Source organism: Rhincodon typus, chromosome 8 (assembly GCF_021869965.1).
Source record: "Rhincodon typus isolate 14 chromosome 8, sRhiTyp1.1, whole genome shotgun sequence".
In the NCBI taxonomy this organism is placed as follows: domain Eukaryota; kingdom Metazoa; phylum Chordata; class Chondrichthyes; order Orectolobiformes; family Rhincodontidae; genus Rhincodon; species Rhincodon typus.
The window spans coordinates 29,240,596-29,266,385 of record NC_063339.1 but is presented as its reverse complement, the minus strand read 5'-3'; the positions used below and the strand labels follow the sequence as shown (position 1 = coordinate 29,266,385).

Sequence of the window (25,790 nt, the reverse complement as noted above, 5' to 3'; positions counted from 1 at the left end):
CTCCTCTATCCCTCTTCTATCCGCCTCCCACTCTCTCCCTATTTATTTCAAAACCCCCTTCCCCTCCCCCTTTTCTGATGAAGGGTCTAGGCCCGAAACGTCAGCCTCTCTGCTCCTATGATGCTGCTTGGCCTGCTGTGTTCATCCAGCCCTGCACCTTGTTGTCTCGGATTCTCCAGCATCTGCAGTTCCTACTATCTCCCTCTAAACCTTTACTACTCATATACTCATCCAGATGCCTTTTAAATATTATAATTGTACCAGCTACCACTACCTTCTGTTGCAGCTCATCCCATACATGCACCACAGTCTGCGTGAAAACGTTGCCCCTCAGGTCCTTTTTAAACTTTTCCCTGCTCACTTTAAACCTATGTCCTCTTGATTTAGACTTCCCTACCCTGAGAAAAAGACATTGTCTATTCACTCAATCCATGCTGCTCATGATTTTATAAACTTCTATAAGGTCACCCCTCAGCCTCAGACACTCCACGAGAAAGAAACCCAACCTATTCAGCTTCTCCCTATAGCTTAAACACTCCAATCCTGGCAATATTCTTGCAAATGTTTTTTAAACTATTTCTAGTTTAACCACAGCCTTCTTATAGCTGGGAAACCAGTATTCTAAAAATGGCCTCACAAATATCCTGTATAGACGCAACATGATGTCCCAACTCATATACTCAATGCACTGACCAATGAAGGCAAGCATGCCAAATGCCTTTTTCACCATCCTGTCTACCTGTGACCTTCGAGGAACGATGCACCTGCACTTGGTCTCTTGGTTCGGCCACACTCCCCAGGACCCTAACATTAAGTGTGTAAGTCCTGCACTGGTTTGCCTTAACCAAAATGCAACATCTCATATTTACCTAAATTAAACTCCATCTGCCACTCCTCGGCCCTTTGGCCCATCTGATCAAAGTTCCATTGTATTCTGAAATAACCTTCTTCCCTGTCCACTACACAATGAATTTTCATGATTTATGTTTGCCATCCCATATGAAACTTATTTAATTTCACTTTTTTTCTGTTTGTCAAACGAGTTTCTACTATCTGGGGCTGCACTTATAGGGACCTGGATAGAAGATAGCAAGAACTGCAGATGCTGGAAGTCAGAGTCAATACATTGTGAGCTGGAGGAACACAGCAGGTCAGGCAGCATCAGAGGCGCAGGAAAGTCAACATTTCGAGCCAGGACCCTTCATCATGACTAGAGACCTGGCTAGGTGTGATGGTATCCATTTATGAGAGGCAGCTGCTTTATCTGATAGAAACCTAAAATACTATGGTCGCTGGATTCCTGAAATAAAGACGGAAAGTTCTGGAGAAACTCCGTAAGTCTGGCGGCATCTGTGAAAAGAGACTAGAGTTAATGCTTCAAGGCCGGTATGACCCTTCTTTGGAACGAATCTTGTCAATCAAAAAATCCAGTCTTTTGGAATTCAGACTTGGAACCTCCTCCACGTTGAGGGGTTCCACATCTCCAATTTTCAAACTTTTTTTCAAACTTCCTTTTTGACTTCAGAATCCCTGCTCTCTGCAGCAGTTTCAGCTGAAACCCTCATTTTAATGGTCTCAGATTTTTTTTTTCCATTTAAGGGTATGTGTGCAGCCAACGTTTGTTGCCATCCCTTAATTGCTCTGGGACTGAGTAGCTTGCTTGAATATTTCAGAAGGCAGTTGAGAGTGAACAACATTGCTGTGGGTCTGGAAACACATGCAGGCCAGATCAGGTAAGGAAGCAGATTACCTTCTCTCAAGGACAAGACCAGATAGGTGTATGCAACAATTAATGATCATTTCATGGGGGAACAAGGTCTGCCCCAAGTCTAGGGTTCTCAAAGCCATGCTAGATTACATCATGAGGTAGATAATGGTAAAATCAAATCATAATTTACAATTTTTTTTAATGGTGAAGCTGAACGAAGGAAATTGACCCAAACTTCATAGCCCACATTCGTGAAAGCATTGTCAGTAAGGTTACTTAAGCATTGCGACTGTAAAGGCTCATTTCATTAACAAATTTTACAGGGATCGTGATGATGTAAGGAATCATAAGGAGTCATCTCAGGTTGTCAGATAACTCATTAGTATTCATCATGGAATGGAATTCCTAATGTGACTCATCTTTGGTGCAAAGAGTGTTTTAGCAACCAATCAGGAATGTGAGATAGTAGAAATGTTCACTGCATCATAGGCACTTCAGTGCTAACATTGATTCAAGCAATGGTTTGCTCACACACTTTAGCTTTCACAGAAGTGAGGATATCAGATTCACAACTGGAAAGAAATATAGATATTTTATTGCATAAGTTGAAAAAATACTGAATCCTTGAGTGAGCAATTGACAGCTGACTGCACAAATAAAGTTCAAACAAGAACAGAGAAAGTTTCAACCCTACTTAGTCACCTTGGAAGTGAGTTGCAATAAGATTGTCAGTGGCTTCTGTGCCTTGGTGGAACTTTGTCCCATCTGTCTGTTTTAATTATCCTGGCCCATCTCAGGATCTTCACCCTCATAACTTTGGTGCACTCTTGCACCTCTTTCCCTGCCAATACATCGTCCTTTGATGACTGAGATTGTGGAGGGCGCAACATACAACTTTTTAAATTCACTTCAAGGATGTGAACATCGCTGTCTAGCCAGCATTTTTATTGCCTGTCCCTAGTTGTCATTGAGAAGATGGTGTTGAGCTGCCTTCTTGAACTGCTGCAGTCCACATGCTGTAGGTTAACCCACTATGCCCTTAGGGAGGGAATTCCAGGATTTTGACGCAGTGACAATGAAGGAACGACAATATATTTCCAAGTCAGGATAGTGACTGTTGGAGGGGAATTTGAAGGTGGTGATATTCCATGTATCTGCTGCCCTTGTCCTTCTAGATGGAAGTGGTCATGGGTTTGGAAGGTGCTGTCTAAGGATTTTTGGTGAATTTGTGCAGTGTGTCTTGTAAATGGTATACGCTGCTGTCTTGAGCTTTGGTGGTGGAGAGAGTGGATGGTTGAGGATGTGGTGCCTATCATCAGACTGCTTTGTCTTGTATGGTGTCAAGCTTGTTGAGTGTTGTTGGTGGTGCACCCATCTAAGCAGGTAGGGAGTATTCCATCACAGTCCTAACTTGTGCATTGTAGTTGCGGACAGGCTTTGGAGAGTCAGGTGGTGAGTTATTTGCCATAATTTTCCTAGCCTCTGACCTGTTCTTGTTTATGTGACGAATCCAGTTGAGTTTCTGGTCAATGGTAACCCCAAGGATGTTAATAGTGTGGTATTCAGTGATGGTAACACTGTAGAATGTTAAGGGGCTGTGATTAGATTGCCTCTTATTGGATATGGTTATTGCCCAGTATTTGTGTGGCACAAATGTTAATTGCCACTTGTCAGCCAAAGCCTGTATATGATCCTGATCTTGTTGCATTTAAACATGCACTGCCTCAGTATCTGAGGAGGAGTTGTGAATGGTGCTGAACATTGTGCAATCATCAAGGAACATCCCCACTTCTGACCTTATGGTGGAGGGAAGGTCATAGTTGAAGCAACTGAAGATGTTTGGCCCAAGACACTACCCTGAGGAGCTCCTGCAGAGATGTCCTGGAGCTGAGATGACTGACATCCAACAACTACAACTATCTCCCTATGTGCCAGGTATGACTCCAACCAGTGGAGAGTTTACTCCTGATACCCATGGATTCCAGCTTTGCTAGGGCTCCTTAATGCCATACACAGTTGAATGCGACCTTGATGTCTAGAGCAGTCATTCTTACCTACCTCTGGGATTCAGCTCTTCTGTCCGTGTTTGAACAGAGGCTGTGTTGAGGTCAGGAGCAGAGTGGCCCTAAGCAGATGCTGCTTGGTAGCACTGTTGATGATACCTTCCATCACTTGATGATTGAGAGTAAACTCATGGGGTGGTAATTGGTGGGATTGGATTTCTGCTGCTTTTTGTGTACAGGAAATACCTGGGCAGTTTTTCACATTATACATCTTGGTTAGTGGGGCAGCAAGTTCTGGAGCACAAGTCTTCAGTACTGTTGCTTGAATGTTGTCAGAGCCAATGCTTGTGAGAGGGCCAGTGCAAACTCAATGGGCCGAATGGCGTCTATTTGTGTTGTTGGGATTCTATGATTCTATGAAACTGCTTTCATTGGAAACTACATTGTTAGTAGATAATGACAGGGAACAAGAATCAGAACAAGAATGAAGTGGTTGGACAAAACCGGAATGAGTAGGAAGAAAACACAAGCTTGGGGTGGGGTTCAGAGAGAAAATAAGAACTTACAGAAGGGAGAAATTAGGATCAATGATGGTGGATAATAAAGGGAGGAGCTCAGAGGAAAGACAAATACTCCAAGAAGATCACTGTTATCAGCTAAGTCACAACTGAATATAGAGACAATAAACAAAATTGAAACACTAATAAATTACAAACTCTGTACTGATGACAGTTCCTCAGTTCCACCTGAACACAAAATTCATCTCCTAGTTTCTTCACGCAAATTCTTGTGCATTTGAGGTTCTATTAAATAACTACAGTGTGCAAATATTTTCATTTGCATTTTAACCAGGTGATAGAAATTATGGGCCAGAACTTATTATTGATAACAGTGAATCACCACATAAAAATCTGAGTTACTTTCTTGTATCTATTTTAACTGAACAAAACTAACCATTCATTTAAAACTATTATAACCACTTGCTGAAATTTCAAAGAGAGAAATATCATAAATGTTCAATTACAACATTTAAAAGGCATCTGGATGGGTATATGAGTAGGGAGAGTTTAGAGGGATATGGGCCAAATGTTGGCAAATAGGAATAAGTCAGATTGGGATGTTTTGTTGGCATGGATGAGTTGGACTGATGGGTCTGTTTACGTGCATGACGCAATGACTCTACGACTCATCTCTTTATAATGGCTTGGTATCAAATTTGTTAGTACATATAAATAATAGAAAATGTTTCAAATAAACAGCAAGTTGGTCATAAGAAATACTGGTTGATGATTCGTTATAACTCTTCATTAGACCTCCATTCTGCAACTTAATTTCAAATAAACTGACACATCCTTATTTGTGTGAAAAATACTTAAAAGTTGTTCATGTAAAAAAAAAATTAAAATTAGTAGACACTGAATTCAGGAACCCATGGACATGCGGGCACATTTTAATTTGAAAACCTGTATTGTGCATTAAAACTAAAAAAAATCATTCCCGGCTGCTTCTAAGAAAATAGACTTGAATAGTAAGAAGCTTCTGGTGACGCTGTGGGGGGGTGTGTAAAATGATTATTTTCAAGAATTTAAGAACAAGAATATGACTCATAATATAATTGTCATCCAATTTTAAGATTTTTAGAGTTCATTTTAATTACAAAACCTAGGTCAATTACAATTATAGCATGACTATGAGGGAGCCGATCTAAAGCTTTCCAAATCCTGATTAGGTACAAATATGTTTTCCCAACTTTTACAGAATTTAGGAAGTTTATCAAGGCAAGTACAATGGGATTGATACTTAATAAACATAGCAGTTTGCAGTCTATCCAAGTTGGGACGCCATTTTGCACCATTGGTTAACTTGGTACAGATCTCTTGTTCTAATGATGGAAAATCTTCTGCCTTTGAGCTTTCTCCTTGTGCAAGGAAGTGTTTAAAGCCCTTACCAGCCACTACCCCTGTGGATGATTCCTAATTGGCTTTCTAGTGCAAAAACAGTTTATGGTCAATCTTGGTAGTATCTGACTTGGTCCTGTCTGCCTAACTCCTGATTTCCAAAATAATTAATAATCATCTTAGTAGCATCACCTCCTACTGTCTCCTGTTTGGTTCTCTAGGGTACCAGTTATACATCAGATCATCCTCTTTTGTGGTATGTCCCTATTGTTTTGATGATTTCTTGCAAAAATAATAGGATTGTTACAATATCTTTATTACTTAGTACAGTGTAGGAGGATGAATGTTGTCTTGTTCTATGACTGATACTGTGAGCTCATCTTCTCAATTTTGCTGAATTGGCAAGAGTTCCTCATTAAATCAAACACTTTATCAGTCACAAGATAACACAGTGTGGAGCTGGAGGAACACAGCAGGCCAGGCAGCATCAGAAGAGCAGAAAAACTGATGTTTCGGGTCAGGACCCTTCTTCAGAAATGGACCCATTTCTGAAGAAGGGTCCCGACCCGAAACGTCAGCTTTCCTGTTTCTCTGATGGTGCCTGGCCTGCTGTGTTCCTCCAGCTCCACACTGTGTTATCTCTGACTCCAGCATCAGCAGTTCTTACTATCTCTGACTTTATCAGTCACTTTGTTTTTAGAAACCATCTACCAGGGAGTGTGGTTTTACTCTCTGGTTGATGTTTCATACTTGCATATAACCTTTAAATGATACAATATAAAACTAATGCAGAAACCTACAAAATAGGTAGTACTTAAAATTATATAGGTGTGTACACAATATAGATGCATATTGACAATTAGTATGACAAAAGACATAGTATGATGTAGGTTCATGTTCTGTCATATGAAACTAAATGTAGCAGTTTCCACCCCAACCTCATGTGATCATGGGATATAAATTGAGTGAGTCATGTAGTACATAAGCATTCTGCATTGAATACAATTAAACAGAATATGATACAATCCCTCACTTTCTTAATCAAGTCAAAATGATGAAACAAACACTTAATTAAACTAAAATTTTCTTAAATATTGTCTTCCCAAATGTTAATGTTGTATTACAACTCTTGGCCCTAATTACAAAGTCAAAGAGAGGTGTGATATTCACTGTCTCCTTTTGAATTGAAAATAACGTAGAAAAATAGTGTTGAAAAACCACAACTGTAAATTAAAGTATGATTTTGTCTTGAAAAATACGAGGGGATTTTAATGCAGAAATTTTAAAAGATGTTAGATGTATAAAATTAAGATCATGTTAAAGCTGTCATTTATTCATTTTTCTTTCTATTGTAAGGTAGCCTACTTCTTCAGTACCCAGCCCCACTATCAGTATTTCGGTACCAGAGAGATATACGATTTTTTATTATACAGTTGGTTGAACTTCATAGGCCATAGTTTTCAACACAAAATTTGATTTAATTAGATTATAAAATCTGCACATGGTAAATCTGGACTTTAAATTGCACCAACAAAGTATCTGCAGAATTCTGATCAGATTTGTTTGCACGCATGAATCATGACTGTTCAGAAAGTAGCTACAATATAATTGCTTGGGTTAAAAGTTCCGAAATGTTATAGGCCAAATCCACTAGAAATGGGGTGAATATAGAAAATACAAGCAAAAGTAGGTCATTGAGCGCTTTGAACCTGCTCTGCCATTCAATATGACATTCCGACTCCTGTTCCTGTTTTCTACCCTTTGACCTCTTTAGCTCTAAGAACTAAACGTAACTCATTCTTGAAAACATACAATGTTTTAGTCTCAACTACTTTCTGTGGCAGAGAATTCCACAGGCTCATCACTCTCTGGGTGAAGAACCTTTTCATCTCACTCCAAAATGGCCCACCCCATATCCTTAAACTGTGACACCTGGTTCTGGGCACCTTGGTATAATAAATCAGTCTGGTACACCTTGTTGCACTTCCACCATAGCCAGGACATCCTTCCATAGATAAGGAGACCAAAACTGCACACAATACACCAGATATAATTTCACCAAGGCGCTGTACAATTGCAGCAACACATCGCTGCTCTTGTATCATTCAGATCATAATCTGCTTTCCTGTTTTAGTGGATGACCTCACATTTATACATATTATATGTCATCTGGCAGGCATTTGCCCACTCATTCATCTCTGCATCCTCCTTGCAGCTCTTCCTCCCACCCAGCTTTGTGTCATCTGCAAATTTGAAGATATTGCATTTAGTCCCCTCATCTAATTAATTAATATATGCTGTGAATACCTGGGATCCAAACACCAGTACCCCACTAGTCACTGCCTGCATCTAGAGTGTTGGAGGTTGGGTGGGAGGAAGACCCCTTTATTCCTACTTTTTGTTTCCTGTCTGTCAACCAGTTCTCTATTTATGTAAGTACACAACCCAAATCCCGTGCACTTTAATTAAGATTAAGTAAAATTACCCAAAATCCTTCAATGCAGGACTTGTACAATGAAATGTACATTGATAATCTGAGATTCAGTCCAAACCCACATCTGCAAGGATGGAAAGACAGGACACTTGGGGCATTGAACCCATTTATAAGTAAATTTAAATAAAGGTATAACATATATTCATATCCAGTCAATGTTACACAGCGATGAAAATAGAGATTATTTAGGCCTGGCCAATTTAGCCAGTACTGGTGAGGTTGGAAATATTATTAAAATCTAGGATTTTACTCTTAGTGGTGAAAAAGTAGTTCTCACTATTTATCTTGCTCTCAGATGCCCATAGACCTGTTGACGCTTTTCCTCTCATTCTTTTCCAGTAGAGAACCCAATGCAAGGGATTTTTGACATCGGTAAACAAGGAATACTCAGTGAAGTTCTTCAGCTAAACAGCTTGAAAAATCATCCTTAACTTTTGCAGGATCCAAACTATGAGTTTAGGGCAGTTTATACAAATTAGATTTAAATTGTGGATAGGAAAGAGAATAACAATTGAGGAAACAACAGCTTATATTTATATAGCATTTTAACTGAAGATGTCCCAATGTAATCATCAGGAGCACTATAAAAAAATTTATGAAACCAGGCCACATAAAGAGATATTAGGTTAGATGTGCAAAGGTTTGGTTGAAGAGGTAGGCTTTAAGGAGTGTATTAAAGGAGAAAAGCGAAGTACAAAACTGGAGAAGTGTATGGATAGAATTCCAGAACTTGGGGTCAAGGCAGCTGAAGGCATGGTTAACAATGGTAGAGCAGTTAGGTTTGGGAATGCACGTGAGGCTAGAGTTAGAGGACCTATCTTAAAGGATTGTGACGCTGGAGGAAATTAAAACTGTGTAAGAATAAGACCATGGAGGGATTTTAAATGATGAAAATTTTAAAGCCAAGGCATTTCTTGTCTGGGAATCAATATAAATCAGTGAGCACGTGAGTGGTAGAGGAATGAGACTTGCTGTGATTTAGAACATGGATAGTCAAATTTTGGAAGGGATCATGGTTTCATGGGTAGAAAATCAATGGGTTAATGGAGGAAGATTAAATAGATACAGAAAAAGTACATTTTTTGTTTAAAAACGGAAAGAACTGCAGATTCTGTAAATAAGGTTATGGGATAGGCCATTTTGAAGTGAGAGAGAAGGTTCTTCACTGAGCAAGTGATAAGCCTATGGAATTCTCTGCCACAGGAACTAGTTGGCCTTCACTGAGTATTCCCTGTTTATAGATGTTAAAAATCCCCTGTACTCAGTACTCTACTGGTAAAGAATGAGAGGAAATTGCTGCTGGTCAGCCGTCAAAAGGTCTGTGAGCATCTGAGTGCAGGATGAATAGTGAGAACTACTTTTTCACCACTAAGAGTAAAATCCTAGATTTTAATAATATTTCCAATCTCAGCTGTACTGGCCAAATTGGCCAGGCCTTAAATATTCACTATTCTTGTTGCTGTATAACATTGACTGGATATGAATATATGTTATACCTATATTTAAATTTACTTATAAATGAGTTCAATGCCCCAAGTGTCCTGTCTTTCCATCCTTGCAGATGTGGGTTTGGACTGAATCCCAGATTATCAATGTACATTTCATTGTACAAGTCCTGCAGTAAAGGACTGTGGGTAATTTTACTTAATCTTAGTCTTAATTAAAGTGCACGGGATTTGGGTTGTGTACTGACATAAATAGAGAGCTGGTTGACAGACAGGAAACAAAAAGTAGGAATAAAGGGATCTTCCCCCCACCCCACCCCCAACACCCGAGATGCAGGCAGTGACTAGTGGGGTACTGGTGTTTGGATCCCAGGTATTCACAGCATACATTAATTAGTTAGATGAGGGGACTAAATGCAATATCTTCAAATTTGCGGATGACACAAAGCTGGGTGGGAGGAAGAGCTGCAAGGAGGATGCAAAGATGAATGAGTGGGCAAATACCTGCCAGATGACATATAATATGTATAAATGTGAGGTTATCCACTAAAACGAGAAAGCAGATTTCTCCTGTATCATTCAGATCATAGGGATGTGTTGCTGAAATTATACAGGGCCTTGGTGAAATTATATCTGGTGTATTGTGTGCAGTTTTGGTCTCCTTATCTACGGATGGATGTCTTGGCTATGGTAGGAGTGCAACAAGGTGTACCAGCCTGATTTACCAGACCAGAATTTTTCTTCACAATTTTTGTTTACTTTTCTAAAAAGTCTCCAAAACAAATTTTCATCTAAGGGAACAAAACTCTGCGCTTATTGTGTTATTTTTTTCAGGGCTAGAGAAAATGTCAATTAGTAATTACTGTCAGCCATGCTGTTAAAATGAATTTAGGGTCTAGGCCCGAAACATCAGCCTTTCTGCTCCTATGATGTTCATCCAGCTCTGCACCTTGTTGTCTCGGATTCTCCAGCATCTGCAGTTCCTACTATCTCTTACTTAGGACCTCACCTTTTTATCCGTTTTAGTATATAATTAGCATGTTAAGCATTCTCAAATTCATACCATTGCTGTCGCTTCAATTCCAAGTTTGCTGGCAAGAACTGAAACAATGCACCCTACATAGGAAAAGGATTTTTCTTACTGCAATTACTGTAATTTTGTGTTTAACTGTATATGTGTGCATTTTAAAAGTCATTATCAGATTTCCTCCATTATAACAGTAAGTCCTGACAGCGTCACCGTCAATCTCTTCGTAAATTCCAGTCCACTGTGTTTATTGGTGCTTAACTAAATATTGAAATTTGTGAGTTAATGTCTTTCTAGTGTTCTTGAAAACATTCTGATGGTCAGGCTCAAAGAATTGGGAGTCATAATGTTCAACCTTATCCAAACTAAATTGCTTGAAAACAACAGTAGATGGCAGCAGTATCATGATTCCCCCTTCTTTCATGTTAATGTTATTTCCATTATTTTACAGTAGGTGTCAAATTTATGAGGTTTTTAACAGAGTCTTGAATTGTTGGTATGGTTTTGTCAGGGATATAATAGTGTTGTAACACCCTGAACTTTACAGCGCACAGCTGTCGGCGGTAATGGAACAAAAATGCTTCCAGCATCTCCAGAATAGCTAGTTAATATTCTTATTCAATGATTTACTGTCCAAAAGATAATTTATAATTTTTATCAGAGCTAGTACTATTCCTCCCTAGATAATGGGGAAAAAAGACATTAAATGAGTAATTCATTTCATTCTCAGGCAATAACTACAAAGATTCTACTAATATTCTGGAGCTACTTGGTAACTTATACAATCACTGAATTTATTCATGCAAAGTTCAACATTTTACAAAATCCAAGTAAAGATGCTGAGTTCGCAAGTGACAGTTTTATGATTCACTGTTCTCTGCTTTGCTGGTTCCACTGTTGTTTGTCATTTACATAAAAGATTTGGATGAGAATTTTAGGAGGCATGGTTAGCAATTTTAGACACCAAAATTGATGGTATATAGACAGTGAAGAAGGTTATCTGAAGTTACAAAGGGATCTTGATTAATTGGACCAACAGGCCAAGCACTGGCAGATGGAGTTAATGTTGGATAAATGTGAGGTGTTGCATTTTGATAAAACAAGGGCAGGAATTATACAGTTAATGGTAGGGTTTTGTAGAGTGTTGTTGAACAGAGGGACCTAGGGTTTCAGATACATAGTTCTTCGGAAGTTGCATCACAGGTAGACAGGGTGGTAAAGAAGACATTTAGCATGGTTGCTTTCGTTGCTCAGTCCATTGAGTATAGGAGTGGCAACGTCATATTACAGTTGCACAGGACATTGGTGAGGCCACTTTTAGAGTAATTTGTACAGTTATGGTCACCCTGCTATAGGAAGAATATTATTAAATCGGAGAGGGTTCAGAAAAGATTTTAAAGTTGTTATTAGGGCTGGAGGAATGGTGTTATGAGGAGAGGCTGGGACTTTTCTCAAAGGAGCATAGGACATTAAGGGATGGCATAATAGAGGTTTATAAATACAGGTAAATGATACTAGTTTAGTTTGGGAAATGTGGTTGGCATGGATAAGTTGGACCAAAGTGTTCATTTCCGTGCTGCCTGACTTAATTACTCTATAATATTGAAAAGATTGAAGAGATTGTGAAGAAGAGTGCTATAATGCAGTTCATGGACTGTTAGTATCTCAGTTACTCACAAAATAGTATTGTTAATATGAACTTCTTTTTGATCTTTTAATATCTACTGTCTGGTAGGAGGTAGTTAATCTTTAAAGGTCACATTGTTTTGATTCATGGAAGGCGATCTGCCAATCATATCTTTAATGCACTAGTTCTAATATTTTTATGTTAATATTAATTGTTCAGTTTGGAATATGCCAAATAGCAATTTATAATATCAATGTGCTAACTTTAAATCCGCACCTGATGCCCAAAACCTACAGTTTACAGGGAATTGCAGGATAAAAACAACAGTGCATGGGGGGAGGGGTGTGTAGCACTTTTCCTGATGAATAGCCACACCTACCTACTTAACTAATTGCATGAATGTGGCAGAGGAGTATGGAGATGAGAAGCTAAATGAAAAAGCTAAGAATGAGTGTTATTCACATGATCTGGGGAGGAGTTGGAAGAATACCACCTTAATTTGGCAGAGAGGGAAACTGTTGCCACATTGAGCCTCAGTGGAAGAGAGAAGTGTGCCAGTAGGAACTTTTCAAACTGCAAGAAGTGAAATGCCGATTTGGAATATGACGATCAGTTTCATGGAGAAGAAAACGTGAAATTCATAACAACATGCAGTTTCTCTGTGAATAAAAAAGGGAAAATTTTCCACAATTTACAACAGTTCTAAGTCATGGAATATTATATATTGTTCCACTTAAGTAATAATAACCACTAGACTACATGTCTAGTGCAACTACATGTTACAAGCTAATGTTTAGTACCTGTTTCCTACTTTGCTGTATTTTTGGGGCTGTTTTAATTTTTTTGAAGATGGGCAGCATTTTTACTTTTAGTTTGACAGTTTGGCTTGTTCTTGTCAATCATGTAACAAAGATTGCTAGATTTAATATACAAGATATGTGTCTATATTCTCTTACTTGATAACAAAGCTGTTTAAAATTCCACTTACTCGGCACTATACCAGAAGTTTCTATTTTAATAATGCAGTGTATTTTTTTGAACAATTCCATCCCCAACCAGCCTAACCATTTGGAAAGATCAACTTTATCTGAGAATTCAATGTAATTGTTAATCAATCAGTTACTATCTCGATTGCGTACAAGTTCAAAAACCTAATCATACAATTACAATAAAATTGCAATAAGCTAAATTGGGCTGTCCACCCACAAATTTGCGAGGTGGAGATTTGAGATAGCTGAGGAAGTCCTAACGCAGCCAGATTTGCCTTCTTGTGCTCTCCATGTCAAAAAATATCTAACGAAAACACAGTGATGCAGTAGCTGTCTGGAAAAGTATTTCTTTCAATTTGTACATGCCTTACCCCTTGTACAGTTTAAAAATGGCAATTAAAAATGTTTGGAGTTACCTGTAGAAAACCTCATTTTTTTTCCGCTCAATGTGGTGTCTTCGGGACAAGTGTGATACAGTTTGCCATGTCATCTCTGCAGTCAAACATGTTTTCTGTGTTTTCATGCTGCCGTGTGAAATTGCTGAACAGATCCAAGGCCTTTGTGGCTTCATTTAGGGAAACAGGAAGGTGAGTGGAAGGGCATTCATCAGTCTCTTTATGTTAAAGATTCTGAGGAAGGGTCACTTGATCCAAAATGTTAACTCTGATTTCTCTCCGCAGATGCTGCCAGACCTGCTGAGCTTTTCCAGCAATTTCACTTTTAGTGTCTAATTTACAGCATCTGTAGTTCTTTTGGTTTTTATTTAGACTCTTTAGGGTCATCTGTCTCCCTGGTTGAAGAATATACTGTACCTATGATTGCCTCATCTGCCAAAGTGCAAGTTTTCATTATAGTTTCTGTCAGAATTTTCTTCTCTGTGGGTAGTGTCTTAACATTTGCAAAGCAACATGGCTTATTCAGATTTCTTCAATGTGGTGTCGTCCACATTGGCACAAACCATGGCGGTGACCATTTCCTTGCTTCATTTTCCATTATCATACAGTTCATCTTCAAACTTCAAATTACAGAATGATCTGGTTAAAATATGTTTAAACAGTCCAGTTTCACCCATGTTAAAAATATCTCTTAATGCATATATGTTCAGAATGTTGGTAAGAAAATTTTGCAGCTAATCATTTTGTCATTGCTGTTATAACTGCTGCACCCTTTATTGCATGCAAGGTGATAACATGCAGTGTCTTGAAATGCTGCAGCCATCCATAGCATCAGCTGTACACCTTGTCGCCCAGCTGTTTTGCTTCTACTTCACTATGTCACCAATCAAAAGCACTTTCAACTTTTACAGGTTTAGCCATACTTGCAGGATTTGAATCTCCTTCGGAGATGTCTTGATGTTAATGATAGCTTGCCTGTGATTTCTCTCCTGTATAACATGGCGTAACTCCACATGGATTGGTAGGTGTGGTCTTATGTCAAATATGCTTGAATTTGGCTATTTCAGAGTTAACATCTGGAGCTTTAACTCATCACAGACATCCTTCTATTGGATTTCCTTTCTGCCAGAGGGAATGGCTGACAACTTCCCCACAGCTGGTGTTTCATGTGATCTGAATATGACTCATTGTGATTTCAATGTAGCTATATCCATAATCACTTGTTTAGAACCTACCTGCCAGGCTTCACATTATGTATTTATGTTGAGTTTAATTTCTAAAAAAAACTTCATGATCTTTTAAAAATCAGTTACAATACTAGATTCATGAGTGAGGTCTATCAGTAAAGGAAAATTGTTTCCAAGTCTGAAAATACCAAGGCAAATTATCTGGCATTTTTGTGCTTTTGGTATCAAGATCAAAATTGTGTGTGTAAACCCAATCGAGTTGCTGTTTGTTATCTATATCAATGGTTTGGATGAGAATGTACAAGGCATGATTAGTGATTTTGTGGATGACACTAAAATAGGTGATTTCATGGACAGTGAGGAAGGTTATCAGAAAAATTGCTGCAGGATCTTGATCAGCTGGGGAAATAGGCTGAGAAATGGCAAATGGAGTTTAATATAGATAAGTGTGAAGTGTTGCATTTTGGAAAGGCAAATCAAGGTAAGAGTTTCATGGTAATGGTAAGGTCTTAAGGAGTGTAGTGGAACAAGGGACCTTGGAGTGCAGGTGCACAGTTCTCTGAAAATGGAGTCACAGGTAGACAGGGCAGTGAAGAAATCATTTGTCACACTGGCCTTCATCATCAGGGTATGGAGTACAGAAGTTGGAAAGATATATTGCAGTTGTACAGGATGTTGGTGAGGTTGCACTTGGAGTATTGTGTTCAGTTTTGATTGGCTTGCTATAGGGAGGAAGTTATTAAACTGGAAGGAGTACAGAAGAAATTTACAAGGATGTTGCCAGGTCTCAAGGACTGAGTTATCGGAAGAGGTTGGACAAGCTAGGACTTTTTTCTTTAGAGTGTAGGAGACTGTGGGTCTTTTTTCTTTAGAGCATAGGAGACTGAACGGAGATCTTATAGAAGTGTATAAGATCATGAGAGGCATAGATAGGGTGAATGCATTCAGCCTTTTTCCCAGGGTTGGGGAATCGAGGACGAGAGGGCATCAGTTTAAGGTAAGAGGGTAAAGAATTCATGGGAACCTGAGGGGCAACTTTTTACACAGAGGGTGGAACTCATATGGAATAAACAGCCAGCAGAAGTGGTTGAGGTGGGTACATTAACAACATTTAAAAGGCATTTGGAAAATACATGGATAGGAAAGGTTTAGAAGGGTATGGGCCAACTGCAGGGAAATGGGGTTAGCATGGATGGACATCTTGGTCGGCATTGACATAATTGGGCCAAAGGGCCTGTCTCTGTGCTGTAGGAATCTATGACTCTGTGAGTTGTATCTGATTACTCAAAGTGACTTCCATTCAATTAACAAGTCAAGTATAGTTATTAGAGAACATAAGGTTGCTAAGATTAGAGGAATTGCTAAAAATAGATTTTGTATTCAGTGTAAAACAAATAGTGAGGATAAAGTTTCAATTTAACTGCTGATTACAACTATTACAAACTTCCTACCCTTAATCTATTTCAAACAGAATCATTATAGCCCAATACATAGGTTACTGTAAAAGTAACAATAAATGAGATGCTAATTGAGCTCTTCCTGTGATTGAAAGTGATCTTCATTACTGATATCTCAAACTGATTGAAAGGCTTGGCTTACTAGATGCTGTGGCCTTTTCTAGGCGGCTTTCTACATGACTGGATGCCAAGCCTATCAACCAGACTAGTTACCATGTGAGAAATCCTGCTGGTGATATCATACATCCTATGGAATTAAAACTGACACCGTCATCACCTCACTCTATACCACAACACTTTCAGCCCCTCTGTCCAGACCATTACTCCTGGCAGGCCAGGTAAATTAAAATCTAGATGAAGAAGCTTCTAATGCAGAGTTTCTCAATTATTTCATATCTACAGCTCTCCCTTCCACTGACTCCTATGACATAATAGGTATTCTTTCAGAATAAAAATTAGTTGTAAGTTTATGCACGTGTTATTTTGTGTAGTGCTGGTGCTGAGCAACAATTCTGTTAGACATTGAAGTATCTTCACATGCTTAGTGTTATCCTAGTTTAGTACTTTGTCTTAATTATGTAATAGCTGAAGCTTTAGCATTAACAAGTCCAGTGTCCTAAACTGGACCAAAACTTTAAGTGCTAGAGAAGAAGCAGTGTTGATTGAATCTGTAATCCAAACATGTTTGCTTTTAAATTAAATTTAAAAACATAGAATTCAAAAGCATATTCAAATGGAAACACAGCCCTCAGTTTCTAAGACTAAGGAAATTAAGACTCAAGGCAGAATTTGCCATTTCTCGAGGAGGTGAGAAGAAAAGCAACTGAAGAACTTAATTGGATGAGAGTCCAGAACTTGGAATCTCAATGGTAGCATAAGCTTTAGCAATTAAGTTCCCTGGTGTTAAAAGGCACTTTGACTTTTTTGACTACAGGCTTTGCAAAGCTCACCTGCACTCATTTGCACCTTGTTAAAAGCACAACTTTTCAGAATTAAATGATCACTCCTTATGAAGTTCTACCCAATAAAGCAGAAAATACGTTTTCATAACTGCTACATATAAGACTCTTATACTTAACAGGTTTGACTTCTTCCAAAACATAGAGCTTTAAATCAAGGTCAGATTGAGTTGTCCAAGCAGACTGAAAGCACCAAAGGGAAGAAGAGTGGCTATGGATGCAGCACAGGGTGGAATGAACTGCCAAAAGTGGGGAGGGTGAAGAGAAAGTGGCAAAGGAAGGGAGGGTGGCTGAGGCTTTTGGCAGCATGGAGAAGAAGTAGGAAATGAGAGTGGGGTGTCCATGAATACAAGGCTGGATGAAATGAAAAGAACAACGGCAAGGAATGTCAGTGAAGAAAGGACTGCAGCAGCTCAAGAAAGCAGCTCACAACGACCTTCTCAAAGGCAATCAGGGACGGGCAATAAATGCTGACCAGCTAACAATGCTGCCTGTCTCATGAATGAAGAAGAAAATAGTGGAGCACTGTCCTGCCCTGATGTTTGGAATGAGAGCTAAGGAGAGTGTGATGGCAATGATAGCTAAGAAGGGCAACGTCTGTCCTAGTTTATCCTGTTAGCATTTTCTAAGTTTCTATGAGCTCCCTCCTCATTTTTCTAAACTCCAATGAACATAGTCCTAACCAATCCAGATGCTGTTCATACGTCAGTCCTGCCACCCCAGGAATCAATCTGGTAAATCTTCATTGTTCTTGTTCCATAGTCAGAACATTCTTCCTCAGATAGGGAGATCAAAACTGCACACCAGTCCTCCAGGTGTGGTTTCACCAAGGCAGTGTATAATTACACTAAGACATCCCTGCTTGTGTACTCAAATCATATCACTATGAAGTTCAACTAGCATAGGATTTACCTTCTTCACCAACTGCCGTACCTGCATGATGACTTTCAGCAACTGGTGTATAAGGCCTTATTTCATCCACCCCATTCTCAATCTATAGCCATTCAGATAATAATCTGCTTCTTGTTTTTATTACCAAAGTGGAGAATCTCACATCATCCACATTAAACTTCATCTGACATTCATTTGCCCACTCACTCAACTTATCCAAATCACACTGAAACATTTCTACACCCTTCTTACAGCTTGCACTCTCACCAACAATTGTGCTGTCTGCAAAGTTGGGATTTAATTCCCTCATCTACATCATTAACATATATTGTGAATAGCTAAAGTGCAAGTACTGATTCTTGATGTACCTTAATCTCTGTTTTCCACTCGGGTAAAGACCTGTTTATTTCTGAAGAAGGATCCCGACCCGAAACTTCAGTCTTCCTGCTCCTCTGATGCTGCCTGGCCTGCTGTGTTCCTCTAGCTCCACACTGTGTTATCTGTTTATTCTTACTGTTTGTTTCTGGTCTGTCAACAGATCTCTATTCATATCAGTATACCACCCCCAATCCTATGAGTGTTACTTTTACATGCTAAACCCTTAGGTGGGACTTCATTGAAACTCTTCTGAAGATTCAAATAAACCACATACGCAGGTTCCTTCTTATCACTCTATTAGATACATCCTCGAAAATTTTCAGTACGCTTGTTAAGCATGATTTCATAAATCCATGCTGACTCTGTCTGATCCTGTCACCGTGTTCGAAGTGTTCTGCTATTAAATCTTTTAGAATTGACTTTAGCAATTTTCCCACACCAGTGTCAGGCTATTGGATTTATAATTCCCTGTTTTCTTTCTACTTTTTAAAAATAGTGGTGTTAAATTAGCTACCCTCCAATCCATAGGAATGTTACAGTGTTTCTTGAAAGATGACCATCAAAGTGTCCACAATTCCTTGGGCCACTTTCATAATTACTCTGGGATGTCAATTATTGGTCATGGGGATTCATTGACCTTTAATGCTATCAATTTCCCCAATATTTCCCTAATAATACTGATTTCCTTCAGTTCCTCCCTCTATCTAAACCCTGTGTCCCCAATATTTTTGGGATGTTATTTGTGTCCTTCTTTGTGAATACAGAACTAAATTATGTATTTAATTGTTCTGACACCTCGTTTTTTTCTCCATTATAACTTTCCCTGTTTCAGGCCATAAGCAACCTACATTTGTCTTAACTAATCCTTTTCTGTTCACATACCTCTAGAAGCTTTTGTAATCAGTTTGCATGTTCCCTGCAAGCTTACTCTCATACTCTATTCCCCCCCCTCCCCCCCCCACCTTATTAAGTCACTCTGTCCTCCTTTGCTGGAATCTAACTGGTTCCAATCCTCAGGTCTGCTATAGTTTTTGGACCAATTTGAAAGCCCCTTCCTTAAACCTAATTCTATCCCATTGTCAGGCCATCTTTCCTTTTTTTTGTGCCAGACAACAATGAACAATTGTTGCAATTCCTCCATGCAGTCTTTAAATGTTTGCTATTTCTTATCCACTGTCATCCTTTTAAGTAATTTTCCACATCGTCAGATAATGCCACTGTTGTAACTATACTGGAACAGCTTGGCTAGGGGAGCAACACGTTCTGGAGCACAAGCCTTCAGTACTATTGCCAGAATGTAGGGCATATAGCCTTTGCAGTATACAGTGTCTCCAACTATTTTTGATATTATAGAGTCATAGACTCATAGAGCTGTATAGCATGGAAACAGACCCTTCCGTCCAATTCATCCATGCCGACCAGATATCCTAAATCAATCTAGTCCCCTTTGCCAGTATTTAGCCCATATCCCTCTAAACCCTTCACATTCATGTGCCCATCCAGTTGCCTTTTAAATTTTATAATTGCACCAGCTTTCACCACTTCCTCTAGAAGCTCATTCCATACATGTTCCACTCTCTGCATGAAAAAGTTGCCCCTTAGGTCCCTTTTAAATCTTCCACCTCTCACCTTAAACCTATGCCATCTAGTTTTGGACTCTGAAACCCTGGGGAAGATACCTTGTAAATTCACCCTATCTATGCCCCTCATGATTTTATAAACTTCTATCAGCGTCTGACACTCTAGGGAACACAGCCCTAGCCTATTCAGCCTCTCCCTGTAGCTTAAATCGTCCAACCCTGGAAACTTCCTTGTAAATCATTTCTGAACCTTTTTCAAGTTTCACAACATCCTTCTTATAGCAGGGAGATCAGAATTGTGTGCAGTATTCCAAAAGTGGCCTAACCAATGTCCTATACAACCACAACATGACTTCCCAATTCCCATACTCAGTGCACTGACCAATAAAGGCAAGCATACCAAATGCCCTCTTCACTATCCTGTCTATCTGCAACTCCGCCTTCAAGGAACTATGAACCAACACTCCAAGGTCTTTCTGTTCAGCAACACTCCCCTGGACATTACCCCAACCCTAACCCTAACCCTAATCCTAACCCTAACCCTAACCCATCAAGCATACAAATCCTGCCCCGATTTGCCTTTTCAAAATGCAGCACCTCACATTACCATGTGGAGTGAATTGAATTGGCTAAAGACTGGTGTCTGTAATGATGGAGACCACTGGAGGTGGCTGAGATAAATCATCCACATGAAACTTCTGGCAGAAGATTGCTGCGAAAGCTTTAACCTTATCTTTTTGATTCACCCTCTCTATCTGCACATTAACATCACCCATAAATACAACTGGTCCTTTGTTGTGTGTGTCTCTAATTTCCTCTCTCTAACATTACCCCCTAGAGCTCGGGAGTCTATGAAAAATCCCCAATATTGGTTTCCATCTATTGGTATTTCTCAGCTGTACCCATACTGATTCAGTGGAACTCATTTCCCTTTTCACTATTGTACTAGTATCCTGCTTAACCAGGTCAAAAAAATCACGCAACACCAGGTTATAGTCCGACAGGTTTATTTGAAGACACAGGAGAGGCAATGGCCTAGTGGTATTATTGCTGGACTGTTATTCCAGAGACCTAGATATAGTTCTGGGGACCTGGGTGACCCGGGTTTGAATCCTGCCATGGCAGATGGTAGAACTTGAATTCAATAATTATCTGGAATTAAGAATCTAATATGACCATGAATCCATTGTCCATTGTCAGGGAAAAACCCACCTGGTTCACTAATATCCTTCAAGGAAGGAAACTGCCATCCTTACCTGGTCTGGCCTACATGTGACTTCAGACTCATAGCAATGTGGTTGACTCTTAACTGCCATTTGGACAATGAATGAATAAATAAAGGACAAACTTTCGGAGTCTCGCTCCTTCTTCAGGTGTCAGTGAGAGAGGTGGCATCAGACACAGAATTTATAAGCAAAAGATCAAAGGGTCACAGAACTGATGCGAATGTGTTGAACAAACCTTAGATGGCTGATAAATCTTTAATCAGTTAAAAAGGATTAATATGCAAATTCTAGAATTTCTTTCAAGTCACTGCCCTGAGATAAGTAAAGGTTTTATTAGTATACCAGAGGTGACATCCCAGGTCAGACAATACATTTTAGGTGTGAGGCCTTATTAAGAATCTGGCTGTGTATCAACTTGGAGTTAGACTGGTTTTATTTCCAATGTAGGAATTTATAAAATACCACATTGACTGTCTACAAATTGTGTGCTTTTTGATGTCTGTGTGAGTGTGTAAGGGAGAGAGAGAGTGTGTGTGTTTGTGTGTGTGTGTGTGTTGTTTGTGTGAGAGAGAGAGTGTGTGTGTGTGTGTGTGTCTCAGAGAGAGACTCCGGGATACACAACAACGCAGAGTCACCGAGCAGAGGCCGATAGCCAGGTTTGGTATCCATGAGGATGGCCTCAACTGGGACCTTGGGTTCGTGTCGCACTGCAGGTGATCCCATCACACTGTACACTGTAACACATGGAAACATACACACTCACTTTCTCACACAAACACACACACACACACCCACACATCCACACACACACACGCGCGCGCGCGCGCACATACTCACACACTCACACAGACCCTCTCTCATACAGTCTCTCACACATGCACACACATGCGCACGTACACACTCTCTCTCTCAAGCACGCACACATACACACACACACGCACACACACACTCACTCTCCCACACACACTCACTCTCCCACACACATACTCACAAACACATTGTCTCTCTCCCTCTCTCTCTCTCCCTCACACACACAAACTCTCTCCCTCTCACTCGCACACAGACACATACATACACTCTCTCTCCCTCTCACACACCCATATACACGCACACGCACATTCTGTCTCTGTCTCCCACACACACACATACTCTCTCTCCGTCTCACACATGCACACACACACACTCTCTCTCTCCCTCACACACACACATATACACTCTCTCTCCCTCTGTCACACACACACACTCTCCCTCTCACACGCGCGCGCACACATACACACACATTTTCTCTCTCTCTCCCACAGACACACACACTCTCTCTCTCCCTCACACACAGGCACACACACTCTATATCTCTCCCCACCTCCCACACACACACACACGTGCACATTTTCTCTCTCTCGCACACGCACGCACATACAGACACACACTTTCTCTCCCTCTCACACACACACACACACACACACATACACTCTCCCTCTCACATGCGCGCACAGACACACATTCTCTCTCTCTTTCCCACACACACGTGCATACACACATATAAATCAATGGGGTATATTTGCATTTGCAGATTTGTAATTGTAGATAATTCTATTTTGTTCAAAAAGTGCACAATTTGTAGACTGTTAATGTGGCATTTTATAAATTCCTACATTAGAAGTAAAACCAGTCTGACTCCAAGTTGATACACAGCCAGATTCTGGAGAGCTGTGAGCAATTTTGGTCCTTTTAACTCCGAAAAGACATTATTACATTGGAGGTAGTTCAGCAAGGTTTGCTTGGATGGTCTTCTGTGTGGAGGATTGTCTTACGAGCGAGGGTTATACAGGTTGAACTCTACTCATGCTAATTTTTCTCATTTCTTGCTTTTTAGATGGAACTTTTCTTTTGTGAAGCTTTGTTGATTTCAACTATGCCATTTTTGCAGTTTGTTAGATGCTTGCCCCAGTAACCGATATCATCTCCAGGCAACTTAATTGAGCTCCTGGCTGGGAGAAAGCCCATTACATTTCCACCACTACAAATATAATAGTATTCACATCCTAACTTGTTTAATTTGAAGAAAAAATGTATATAAATAGCATATATCCATAAATATCCATTTATTTTTTAGTGAGTTTTGCTCCCTTACTGGATGTTAATATTCTTGTATTATGAATAAAACAATTGAAGGCATTAATCATAAAAAATGCATAACAATTACCATATCATGCTAAATATAATAAAAAAAATCAAATCATATGTATTAGTTTTGATTTTGACAGCCTATTGATTATTGAAAGCTTTAAAATTGTACTGAAAACACTGAGTATCACATATTTCTTTGAAGTATCACTGCATTTGTCTGCTGAGAAAGCTAGTTATATCTAATGCAACAACTTATTATTATTAATGAGGAGGCTATTTGCCACTGTAGATTGTAATGCCATTTGTATCAAGTACAGTTGTTTCTTTAACTTATAAAATAATAAGTATTTACATAGTGGTATTGCTGTTACTTGCAAGTTAAATTAATATTTGAATTTAAGGTGTTTAAGGCATTGTTGCGTTACAGGTGGATATCTCTTTTGTGTTGTTTCATCTCCAATACATGCATAAAGCTATGTATGTTCCATGGTATTCAATTGATGCTAACATCTTAATATTTACAAAGAGTCAGTGGGAAAATCAATTCTTTACTCGTGTTGAAAAGGACCATGTTAAAGTTTTAAAATTTCCAAATGTTCTCTAAATTAGGTTTACATGAAGTTGCAGTCTGCAGTTTGTATTTAATACGAAGTTGAATGAATGTACTTCATATATATGTGAAGAGCTCCAAAGTTCTATGCCGAGAAGATGGTGTAAATTGTAACCTGCATATTCACACAGCCAGGAATTTCTGATGGAGCTGATTTGCCCCCACAGTTCCACTGGAGATGTACCATGGCAGAAATTGCACTTGGTTTAGATTGAGCTGAAGAAGTGCTTGCTCTTCCAATCACAGTCACATACGATGGAGTTAGGAGGTCATGACATCATCCACAGTCCCTCTAAACTGTTTGAGTGCGCTTGACTTTTTAGTAAGCACAGTTTTTCAAGACCCTTTTATCAAGGTTTGCTAAAGGAACTCTGCTCATTGGTGTTGATTCATTGCAGATATTGGAAAATATTTTTGATAATGCTAAAGCAACTATATATAAAAAAATTTCACTTGAATACAGTATCTAAGATAGGATGCAGATACTACACAATGAACTTTCCACTAGGAATCCCAATTTATATGTTTTATATTTTGAAGCTGGAAATCTGCAGAAGTCCTTAAAATAAGGCAAAGTAATCAGGCAGCAGCTGAGGAAAGTCAGATCATCTCAGCATTCCTGACTCAGCAGGAAATGTAATAAATCTTTCCCAGGACCTGCATATCAATCATTAATCTTTGGCAGGGCATTGGTTGCAACCAGATTTACAACCAAATCTTGGGTAAGCCTAACTGTGACACAGAATTTGACCAAAGTGCTCAACCCTTACAACATGTGGAACCAAAAGGACTCTGTCAGATTATCCAATTTGCTCTGCATTCCTCAATGAGGATACCTTCTTTGTTAGGTCAGCTTAATTTATAAAATTTGATAGTACCCTCATTTGAAAGTGGTTGTATTTTTCAGAACTGACCCTGACTTCTCATGGTAGTTAATTATACAGATATAATATGGACATTTATATTTGGGCATGGAATCCTCCCATACTCTAAAAATCCAAATCCATTTAAGCCTTCCTTCAATTTTAAAAATTTTCATCTTATCTTGAAATCATCCTCCCTATTTGTGTGATTCACTCCAGCCCTACAACATCTGCTATCCACTAATTCTGGGCTTTTGCACACCTCCAATTTTAATTGCTGGAACTTCAGTGATCATGCTTTCAGCTGCCTGAGGCCCCAAGCTCAGGAATTCCCTTTCTAAACCCCTCCAAATTTCTATCTTATTCCCTTTGGGCACGATTTAAAATATGCCTGCTTGATTAAGCTAGTAGTCGTATGCTGTGATATTTCCTAATGTGGTTTGGTGTCAAAGTTTGCTTTGTATTATTCCTGTGATAAGCGTTGATTTAAAGATGTACATGAATTTATGGAAAGTAATTAAGTTGTTATTGCAAATCATTTATGATGAAAAGCACAGCTTCTTGCACATGAATTCACAATGTGTTGGAAGCAGTTAGATAGAGAGTGAACAAAGTGCAGAGCTGGATGAACACAGCAGGCCAAGCAGCATCATAGGAGCAGAAAGGCTGACGTTTCGGGCCTAGACCCTTCATCAGAAAAGGGGGAGGGGAAGGGGGTTCTGAAATAAATAGGGAGAGAGTGGGAGGCGGAAAGAAGATGGATAGAGGAGAGGATAGGTGGAGAGGAAACAAACAGGTCGAAGAGGCGGGGACGGGGCCAGTAAAGGTGAGTGTAAGTGGGGAGTTAGGGAGGGGATAGGTCAGTCCAGGGAGGACGGACAGGTCAAGGGGGCGGGATGAGGTTGGTCGGTAGGAGATGGGGGTGC

At 39.4% G+C, this 25,790-nt stretch overlaps 1 protein-coding gene across 2 annotated transcripts in view; it reads left to right on the top strand.

Annotated features, from left to right (window-relative positions):
- LOC109939134 (kelch-like protein 28) overlaps positions 1–25,790 on the top strand; it is a 192,455-nt gene that overhangs the window by 73,429 nt on the left and 93,236 nt on the right. The window contains exon 7 of one of the 2 annotated variants that reach the window (XM_048599691.1): positions 23,138–23,208. The exons of the other annotated variant lie outside the window; for it this stretch is intronic. Within the exon in view, the coding sequence (XP_048455648.1) occupies positions 23,138–23,168 (31 nt within the window). The 3' untranslated portion in view covers positions 23,169–23,208. Of the gene's footprint in view, positions 1–23,137; positions 23,209–25,790 lie in introns of those variants that run through there. 2 annotated transcript variants of the gene reach the window in all.